A 9,582-nucleotide genomic window follows, 5' to 3' on the forward strand; every position below is an offset into this window, starting at 1 on the left:
GCTCAGGCAGCGTCTGCCGCTCCTGCTCAGCCAGCTGGGTGGGGAAGCTGCGCAGCGCGGAGCGTTCCTCTGGTGTGAAGAGCGTGTAGAGCGCGTGGGCCGCCTTGCGTTGGTCGCGCAGGAAATGGTCGGACGGCAGCAAGTGCTCGATGCGCGCGACAGAGTCCGTGAAGAAACAGGGCCGAGGTGTGTTCAGAGTCATTCGCACGAACTCCGTAGCGCAGACCGGGTCCTGGTTGGTTACGGTGAACAGCGTCATGCGCCCCGTGCCGCGGCGGAAATGCGAGCGCGCGGCCTCCGCGGACTCGTGCGCCGCGTACGATCGCGTGCGCGGGCGCACGCACTCAGGGTCCGTACCGAAGTCTCGCAGCCCGAGCAATCTGTCCACCGTCGTCGCGAGCGTCAAGCGCAGGCCCCGCCGGCACTCCGTTTCTCGGACCCTGGCAGGGTCCGATGCCTCACAGCTCTTACCCAGCTCGATAGCGTGCCGCAGCAGGCAGGCCGTGACCCAGTTGACGAGGCGGCGGGACGGGTTGTCGGCGACCCAGAACACTTCATCCAGCTCCGCGCACGCCGCTTCCAGGGCCGGACGCTCCAGACCCAGCTGCAGCGGCATGTTCACGTGCAACCGAAGCGCGGCAGCCGCCTCCAACAAAAAGACGTCGTTCTCCTGTAAATGCGCCGGCTCCAAAGTGGCCAACGCCGCCGCCCAGTGCGGTGCAGGCATCAGCCTCAGCAACAACTCACGCGCGGACTCGTCATCGCGGTACAAGTCGCGATGCCAGCCTGTTGCCAGGCCACTTGTCGACACAAACCGCGCCTCTATCTCCGCTCGCTCTCTCGCACTTCCCAACGCCGTCCAGACCGATGCCGAGGATGACACCGCAACAGGCGCCAGAGGCTGCCACCCGCCAGTGGCGCCTGAGTTGACAGCCCAAAGACAAAGGACGGAAACCGAGCACTGCTGCTTTGCGCCCGCGCCCGCTCTCATTGCCTTTTTCAGTTTAAAAATTCGCCCCCGTCGGGGTATTTCTCTCCTGGCTGATCCGTCACGGGACTGAGGCACTGGCCGGCGTCGCCGCCGTCACGCCGTCCCCCCCCCCCCCCGGCTGTTCAACACATTACACAGGTCACTACTCGCTGAGACGCGCATGGGAAGAATGAAGGTGCGTCATTGCTACCGCAAACTCGAAGCGGCCATGAGAGGTACTACTGCACGCTAGACGTGAATGCGGGGTTCTGGAGCGTGCCAACCGAGGAGGGGTGGAAGGCGCCGGCTTTACAACTCCGATTGGCCTTTTCGAACTCGACGTCATCCCGTTCGGTATGAAGAAGTCGCCCGCCGAGTTCCAACGCGCAATGGATTCCTGCTTCGCAGTAGAAGCAAATGCGGTCTGCTACATTGACGACATCGTCATTTGTGGACAGGACTTCGACAGCGTAGTGCAGCGGGTCAAGCTACAGTGCATGAACACCGGCTTCTACTTGCGCTTGGGCAGGAGCGAATGGTTCAAGGATGAAGTGAAGTCCCTCGGGCACGTCATCGGCCAGACGGGCATAAAGGTCCAGGCAAGTACGTCGTGGAGACAGAGCTAAGGAGGCGTCCGAGCTAAGGAGGCGCCGAAGTACCCGTCGAGTCGCTAGCAAGAAGTTGAACCCACGAAGAAGCGACTACGACTTCACAATCGAATTCATCTCCGGCGGGTGCAGCAACATACTGGTTCAGCAGCTGCGCCAGCGACGACGAAGAAGACGACGCACTATTGGACCGAACATCAGTGAAGGTCGTGGCTGTGTGGGCACCTTGACTGCTCAACCTCCCTGCGCCACCGACAAAGGAAGACATCGTCAAAGCATACGCTCACCCAACAGGGAAACCCCAACCTACCAGGCCACCACTACGAACGGACTGTGGTGGGTGGATCCATCCGAGGACAAAGAACATCTACGTCACCGCCAGTTGCGCACACGGCTGATCATCTGGTCATCCCATTCCACTTGGGTCCGAACGGCCATGTCGTAGTGCTAGACCAACGACCTCCTCTTTTTATAAAAAGGTTAACTTCCGGACAACGCGAATGGGGCCACCAGTCATTGCGTGCGGGCAGGGGCCCGGTCAGTGTGTCCCTGCCCGCACGCACTGAACAAAGCACGAGAGAATTTGGCGTCGAAAGTCAGGCTGTCTTCAAGAACCTGACCAGCACCGCGTGACGGTCGTCGTCTGAGAGCGCGGACCTGTTCAGAGCCCGTTCGATGGTGGGCCAGGTCCACTTGATGAGCATGAACTCCGCTAGCTCTTCGGGCGGCAGTTGCAGGAACTCCAGAATGTGCGTGGTGAGCGCGCAGGGTTTGCTCTGCCGGCCGTTGGGCTGGAACTGACCGGGACGGGTGGCGAGGTCGTACATCCTTTGCGGAACCCGGGTCGCTAAATAAGTGTTTGCGTTCTCGTTGAAGGAGTTTCGCAGGTCCATGACTTGGTCCTCGTTCAGGAAGTATTCGCCATTGCGGCGCCTCATTTGCAGCAGCTGGAACAGGACGGCCGCCAGCTCCCGTCGCTTCACGAAGCGCGGCCCTTTGAGCAGCAGCGAGCGCAGCAAGTCGGTGCCGCGGAGACCGCCGACCAGCTCTCGCGCGAAGCTTTCTCGCGCGGTTTCCTCGTCCGCCTGGTCCGTCCGGCGCGCCTTCGCCGCCCGGATTGCTTGCGCTAGCGCGTCTTCCGGCTCCGGTGCCCGCTGCTCCTCGGCCCGGCCCCGGTAGGCGAGCACCGAGGCGATGGAGCCGGCGCGGACAAGGCGGTGGGTCAGCTCGCGAGCGAAGCGCTCACGGGCGGTTTCCGCGTCCGGCTTCTGCGTCCGGGGCACCTCCGCCGGCCGGATTGCTTGTGCTAACGCGTCTTCCGCCTCCGTCCGAATTGCTTGCGCTAGCCCCTCTTCCGTTTTCCGGCGCTGTGTCCGGTCCGCCTTAGCAGCACGGACCGCCAGTGCCTCCTCGGGGTCGGACGTCTGCCGGCGGCGTTCGAGTAGAGTCCTCCATCTCCGCAGCTGGGCTTCGCGCAGATAGGTCAGTTGGCGGTGCTGTAAGACAGTACGATCAGTGAGATGCCACCGATGGCGGGCATCGCGCGCGATGTACTCGGCGAACGAGCCCATCACGGCCTCCACGGGCTCGTCCGTCAGCCCGGGCAGCCCGTACGCGCACAGGTGTGTGCTGCAGAAGTCGCGCACCTTCCCGGGGTCCACGCGCGCGTGCCCCAGCAAACAGGCCGTCAGCCACACCTCCGCAGCGTCCAGCCGTATCGTCCCGCCCCTCGGCCACGGCAGCGGCCCGAGCGCGGCCTGCTGTAGTGCCGCATGCACTCTCGCAGTCACGCTCCCAAACGGCAGGTAGAAGAACCGACAGAGCACCTCCGCCAGTCGCAGATACACAGAGCTGCAGGTCGCCAGCCCCGCCTCTTCCACGACCCTCTCCGGGTCCTCGATGGGACCGGGGGTGGCCAGCCGCACCAGCTCAGGCAGCGTCTGCTGCTCCTGCTCGTCCAGCCAGTTGAGGAAGCTGCGCAGCGCGGAGCGTTCCTCTGGCGTGAAGAGCGTGTAGAGCGCGCGGGCCGCCTTGCGTTGGTCGCGCAGGAAATGGTCGGACGGCAGCAGGTGCTCGATGCGCGCGACGGAGTCCGTGAAGAAACAGGGGTGCGTCGCCACCGACGTCATGCGCACGAACTCTGTCGCGCAGGCCGTGCGCGGGTTTCTCCGCCTAAAGAGCGTCGAGTGCCCTTCGATCTTCGGGCGTGCTGCCTGCACGAACTCGTGCGCGGCGTACGACCGCGTGCGTGCGCGCACGCACTCGGGGTCCGCGCCGAAGTCTTGCAGCCCCAGCGCCTGGTGCACCGTCTGCTGGATCGTCCCGTGCAGGCACCGCCGATACTCCCTTGCCCAGACCCCGGCAGGGTCCGATGCCTCACAGCACTTACCCAGCTCGATAGCGTGCCGCAGCAGGCAGGCCGTGACCCAGTTGAAGAGGCGGCGGGACGGGTTGTCGGCGACCCAGAACACTTCATCCAGCTCCGCGCACGCCGCTTCCAGGGCCGGACGCTCCAGAGCCAGCTGCAGCGGCATGTTCACGTGCAACCGAAGCGCGGCGGCCGCCTCCAACAAAAAGACGTCGTTCTCCTGTAAATGCGCCGGCTCCAAAGTGGCCAACGCCGCCGCCCAGTGCGGTGCAGGCATCAGCCTCAGCAACAACTCACGCGCGGACTCGTCATCGCGGTACAAGTCGCGATGCCAGCCTGTTGCCAGGCCACTTGTCGACACAAACCGCGCCTCTATCTCCGCTCGCTCTCTCGCACTTCCCAGCGCCGCCCAGACCGAGGGAGACGCCACAACCGGCTGCCGCCCGCCACCGGCGCCCGCGTTGACAGCCCCAAAACAAAGGACAGACATCGAACACCGCTGCCTTGCGCCTGCGCCCGCTCGCATTTGCCTTCAGTTTTAAAATAAATGTTTCTATTTTGTTAGGAAGCACACTTCGAGGAGAATTCCTGGTGCAAGCTCCTTGAGAAGATGAGGAGATGCAGTGGTGCAAACCTCGGGTCGATTGAGGCTTGGTCAACAGACACTGTTCAGTGAGTGAGCCGTGGTGTGATCGCAGCTGGTTCAGTCCCTATTGCATCCTCCGCATCTTAACCGGCGGCACTGCTGTCGGCGTCTCTTGCGGCATCGCCTCGTCCGATAGCGCCTCGTCAGGCGGCGCCTCGTCCGGCAGGTGGTGCCTATCCCCTTGTGCCCGCGTCTTGTCCTGGTGGTGTCGGATGGCGATACTCCAGCGCCGATTTTGGCTTCTTCGGAGGCGACGGTGGGGCCCATCGTAGGGCTCTAGTGGGAGTGCTGCACGTGGCCAGCGGACGTGCCAGCGACGGTTGAGGTAGGCGCCAAACGAGTCCACTTCATTGTCTTCGTCTGCGTCCGCGTGCCCCGGCAGTCCGTGTGTGCTAAAGTGTGTGTGACAGAACTCCCTCAGTTTCGTCGGGTCCACACGCGAGCGTTCAAGCAGGCACGCCGTCAGCCAGATGTCCACGTGGTCCAGCCGCCTTACGGCGCCCCGAACCCACGGCAGAGGCCCGAGGGCGGCCTGCTGTAGGGCCGCATGGACTCTGGCAGTCACGCTCCCAAACGGCAGGTAGAAGAACCGACAGAACACCTCCGCCAGTCGCAGATATTTACAGCTGCAGGTCGCCAACCCCGTCTCTTCCACCAACCGCATCGGGTCATCGACCAGGCCGGGGGTGGTCAGGAGGTGGTGCCTGGTGTCGTCAAGCAGCGCCTGCCGCTCCTGGTCAGCCAGCTGGGTGGGCAGGGCGCGTAGGTCGGCGCGTTCCTTTGGCGTGAAGAGCGTATAGAGCTCGTGGGCTGCCTTGGCTTGGTCGTGGAGAAAGTGATCAAGTGGTAATAGGTGTTCTATACGGGTAACCCAGTCGGTGAAGAAGCATGGTCGCAGGGTGACTTGCGTCATGCGTGCGTATTCCGTGGCGCTGAGTGGTCGTAGGAGAGCGGAAGCAAAGAGCCCGGAGGAGCCGACACCTGGGGCGGACATGGGCGAATGTGTGTGGAAGGGCGGTGTGTGTTCCCGCACGCACTGGAGTTCGGGGCCGAAGTGTCGGGAGCCGAGTGTGGCGTAGACCATTACGTCCAGGGCGCGTCGGAGTCGTGGTTGGTACTCAGTCCCGAGAAGTTCAGGAGGGTCGGCGGGATTTGCCGCCTGGCACTGGCTACCTAACTCGCCCGCGTGTTGCAGGAAGCAGGCCGTAAGCCACTTCTCGAGTCGACCGGCGGGGTTATCTGCGACCCAGAAAGCTTCATTCATCTCCGCACGCGCAGCCTGTAAGGCCTCCGCAGCAAGCACTAAGTGCACGGGTGTGTGCATGTGCAACAACAACGTAGCCGCAGCCTCCAATTCGAATATAGGACACCCATTCAACTGTAACCGACCTAACGTAGCCAAGGCAGCCGCCCAGTGAGATACAGGCATGAGTTGTAACATCAATGCACGCACTCCCGCATCGTCCCGGCATACTCTTGGATGCCAACCTTTAGCGAATCCGCGAAGCGACGTAATCCGCGCCTCCAAAGCCGCACGCTCCTCCGCCCCTCCTCCCAGGTCCGTCCAGACTGATGATGGAGGCTCTTTAACAGCATCCGACTTGATAGCCCAGTAACAAAGCACTGAAATAGGACAACACTGTTTCCCACCCGCGGCTGCTCTCATTGTTTTTCAGCCACAAAATACACCCAGCAGGAGGCGATAACAAAGTGGAACTCTGACATAATCCCGCACCCAAATCGAGGACCCACACATTCTTTGGTTACACCAATCACGCGCCCGAACGGGTCAAGATGGGTTGATGAGGTTTGATGCGCTGCCATCGATGGTGCAATGACACAGCAACCAATATAAATAAGAGAAAGAAAGGCTTTAAGACGAGAGGGCTCCGAATGATAGTACAGTATGAGCTAGTCGGAAGGGCTGTTGCTAAGTAGCATGCGGATGGTACGTCGTGAGACGTTTGAAGGGTGTGCGGATTTCATTTGATTCTACCTTACCAATGGTGCTCGCATGAGCCCGTTCTCCCGCGCGAACTGGTGGGATTTTTGGGGATAGTTGATTGTACTGCCCCGTGATTGTACTGCCGCGCGATTGTACTGCCGCGCGATTGTACTGCCGCGTGATCGTACTGGTGGAAGTCATCTTGGCACCGAATTACCAGTGATGTTCGGACACGACGAGGTTGGTGGGAATGAGGTGGTGGAATTTATTTCCCGGAATTCATTCATGAGGACGGTGGTGGTTTCGAACACGAGTAACATAGAGGAGTTGTTGGCGGCTTTGCTGACAGGTGAGGGTGTCCAGCCTGAACTAGGTGAGGACGTGGGTGCCAGGTTAGTGGTGCTTGGTGTGAAGGGAAAAGACTGTACTGATGCCCTTATCTTAGCTCCAAAGACCGCCTTGAAGAGACTCGACGACCAACTGTTATCGGAGAACGTGGATTGTTTGGACGGCGCTGAGACAATGTTGATGAAAGACATGTCACGAAAATTCGACGTGTGCACTGACTCGAGCAGACTTCAACTTCTCAAGTTACCCGACAGGACTGCCCCCAATCCTGTGCATACCCTGTATACCCCCTATGCTACGTATACCGAGTCTGTTTTGCGCAGTCAGCTCCGGAAATTCTTCAGGACCAGGGAAGCCGATCCGACCAGGGAAGCCGATCCGACCAGGGAAGCCGATCCGACCAGGGAAGCCGATCCGACCAGGGAAGCCGATCCGACCAGGGAAGCCGATCCGATCAGGGAAGCCGATCCGACCAGGGAAGCCGATCCAAGCAAAAAAACTACGGCGATAGGAGGAAGCTTCCTGATGAGTCAAGCCATTGGTGAAGTCTGGAAGGATGCATTCGGGGGGCATCAATTATCCACAATAGGTACGGAAGATATCGACGATACAGATGAGATACAAGTGTTTGAATCGGTCAAGGTGACCAGTGAACATCTGAAAGCGTTATTGCCCATGGTGAGGGAGGATTGGCAAGGTGTACTGCAAAGGTCAGCACTTGATTCCAGTCACATTAACATCGGACCAGTAGAAGGAAAAAAAAAATGGTTCAGCAGTGTCCTAAACAAGACCCGCTCAACAATTTTAGTCCGGGATGGCGTTCTGACAACGCTAAAAAACGCTGCCTCACCAAAGGTAGTCGGTAGCATCTGTCTAAGCGCAGGTTTGTTGGTGGTAGGTGGCATCATGTTCTACTCTGATGCTTTTACAGCCGCACGCTTACCCGAACTGGATACGCTCTGGAGAAGATGCGGTCATCGCACACCTGACTTCCAGGATTTAACACCACCCGGATCACTGTACGACACTTGCAGCACACCCTCCTTAGGCGGTGATCTCGTCTGTGGACTCTACAACGGCCGGTCCGAGCTCGAACACTACTGTTTTCCTTACGGAATTAGAAGCACAACAGGACAAACATTATCGTCCCTTAAAGAAGCACTCCAATACAGCCCACGACCGGTCGCAGGCTGCGTTCTCCATTGTGACCCTTAGTGGCTTGCTCCCCCCCAGTCCCCTCAAGTCCCCTCAAGTCCCCTCAAGTCACAGTCCGCCAAGACAGAAGCCGCAAGAATAAGACGTTTTTCTTGATCAACAACTGCGTGGCGGCGACAACTGCGTGGCGGCGACAACTGCGTGGAAAAATTAGCTGCCCGGGCTGGGGGCCGAACTCGTTTGGCGTCAGGCCTTTATGCGACGGAGCAAGGGGGGGATCTCGAGTTGACCCGAATCGGTTTGTCTTGGCGAGCAGTGTGCTTGGTCAAGATAACGACAGGCCGTACTCCTTCGGCGCGTCTCATGGGATTGGATCCACCATGTTTCGATTCGAAGTCTGTCGGGGACTAAAAGAAGAGTCAGGGATGCACACCCCTGGATCAGGGATGCACACCCCTGGATCAGGGATGCACACCCCCTGGCTCAGGGATGCGCACCCCTGGCTCCTTGAACGCGCGCTTTCATCAAAAGGATTATGACAGTCGCTCGATGTCTGGTCTAACACGAAATTTGAAGACCGTTCTCGTTGTCGCTGAGACCTGTACGAGCTCATCACTCCTACCGTTCTCATCCACCACACAAATATTGCAGCCAAATCGCCGCAACTTGTCCTCGTGTAGTAGGAAGTAACCACTGTACGGAGCGTTCATAATCAGGTCCCACATGGAGGCTTCCGGGTCGGTGGCCTCGGACTCGTCGTTCGTCACCGGCAGCATTTCGGGAGAGTCTAGCCACTGGACTAGCCCGTCTTTGATGCGAACCCTATAGGTATTTTCGTCTCGGCTCCGAACCAACAATTCGAACATTTGTCTCGGACTCGTTACTATCAGAGAGTCCCCCTCCTGCGCTAGGATGGCAATTGCGCCCAGGGCTGCGCTGCCGACCCAGCACTTGCTACTGGTAACACACTTCAAGGCTCTTGTCATTAATTTTAAATTCTAACGGCCGCTCAACAATGCCAAGGGCTAGGTGGTGCGCTGACGATGCCAAGGGCTAGGTGGGTGGTGCGCTGACGTCGGTAGAGCAAGGACACAGCGACCAAAATTAATAAGAGAAAGAAAGGGTTTAAGACGATGTCAGTGACCCCGGGTCGAAGAGTAAAGAGAGAGAGGGGTCCGGAGAATAGTACAGTATGAGCTAGCCAGAAGGTCAGGTGGGCTCTTGCTCGTAGCATGGGGATGTAGTTCAAAAGGACAGCCAGTAGAGAGACGGAGTCGACAACACTGTAGTATGTAATTTTCCCTAGAGCTCTGAGCGCAGACGCATCGGCGTCTAACACACCAGGGATGCCAAGAAGTGATGGCAGCAGCCGAACAGCGTGGCTCCTCATCTCCACCTGCTTCAAAACTCCCTTCGTTGTATAAAAAAAGGGAATGTGTTGATCGATGTTACGTCGTGAGGCGTTTGAAGAGTGTGCGGACTTCATTCGACTTTTCCTCACCGTCGGGTCGCGACGGATAGGCTTCCTCAGGCGTGTGGCTG

At 59.3% G+C, this 9,582-nt stretch overlaps 5 protein-coding genes across 5 annotated transcripts; 1 reads left to right on the forward strand and 4 right to left on the reverse strand.

The window, feature by feature from the left end:
• Nucleotides 1-1,270: 1,270 nt before the first annotated feature.
• On the forward strand, nt 1,271-1,596 carry GNI_109430 (polyprotein; the record flags this gene model as incomplete). The annotated part of the gene is made up of 1 exon (XM_011133152.1): nt 1,271-1,596. A coding segment is annotated over one exon (326 nt), but the record flags the coding sequence as incomplete, so codon positions are not given.
• A 578-nt stretch (nt 1,597-2,174) lies between these two features.
• On the reverse strand, nt 2,175-4,436 carry GNI_109440 (hypothetical protein; the record flags this gene model as incomplete). The annotated part of the gene is made up of 1 exon (XM_011133153.1): nt 2,175-4,436. One exon carries the CDS (start codon nt 4,434-4,436, stop codon nt 2,175-2,177), a length of 2,262 nt encoding a protein of 753 aa, XP_011131455.1.
• A 220-nt stretch (nt 4,437-4,656) lies between these two features.
• On the reverse strand, nt 4,657-6,258 carry GNI_109450 (hypothetical protein; the record flags this gene model as incomplete). The annotated part of the gene is made up of 1 exon (XM_011133154.1): nt 4,657-6,258. The coding sequence occupies one exon, from the start codon at nt 6,256-6,258 to the stop codon at nt 4,657-4,659; it is 1,602 nt and encodes a 533-aa protein (XP_011131456.1).
• An 870-nt stretch (nt 6,259-7,128) lies between these two features.
• GNI_109460 (collagen triple helix protein) lies at nt 7,129-7,458 on the reverse strand (the record flags this gene model as incomplete). Its single annotated transcript, XM_011133155.1, has 1 exon — nt 7,129-7,458. The coding sequence occupies one exon, from the start codon at nt 7,456-7,458 to the stop codon at nt 7,129-7,131; it is 330 nt and encodes a 109-aa protein (XP_011131457.1).
• Nucleotides 7,459-8,573: 1,115 nt separating this feature from the next.
• Nucleotides 8,574-9,026, reverse strand: GNI_109470 (hypothetical protein; the record flags this gene model as incomplete). Its single annotated transcript, XM_011133156.1, has 1 exon — nt 8,574-9,026. One exon carries the CDS (start codon nt 9,024-9,026, stop codon nt 8,574-8,576), a length of 453 nt encoding a protein of 150 aa, XP_011131458.1.
• Nucleotides 9,027-9,582: the final 556 nt, after the last annotated feature.

This window comes from Gregarina niphandrodes (genome assembly GCF_000223845.1).
Source record: "Gregarina niphandrodes unplaced genomic scaffold scaffold00024, whole genome shotgun sequence".
In the NCBI taxonomy this organism is placed as follows: Eukaryota; Apicomplexa; class Conoidasida; order Eugregarinorida; family Gregarinidae; genus Gregarina; species Gregarina niphandrodes.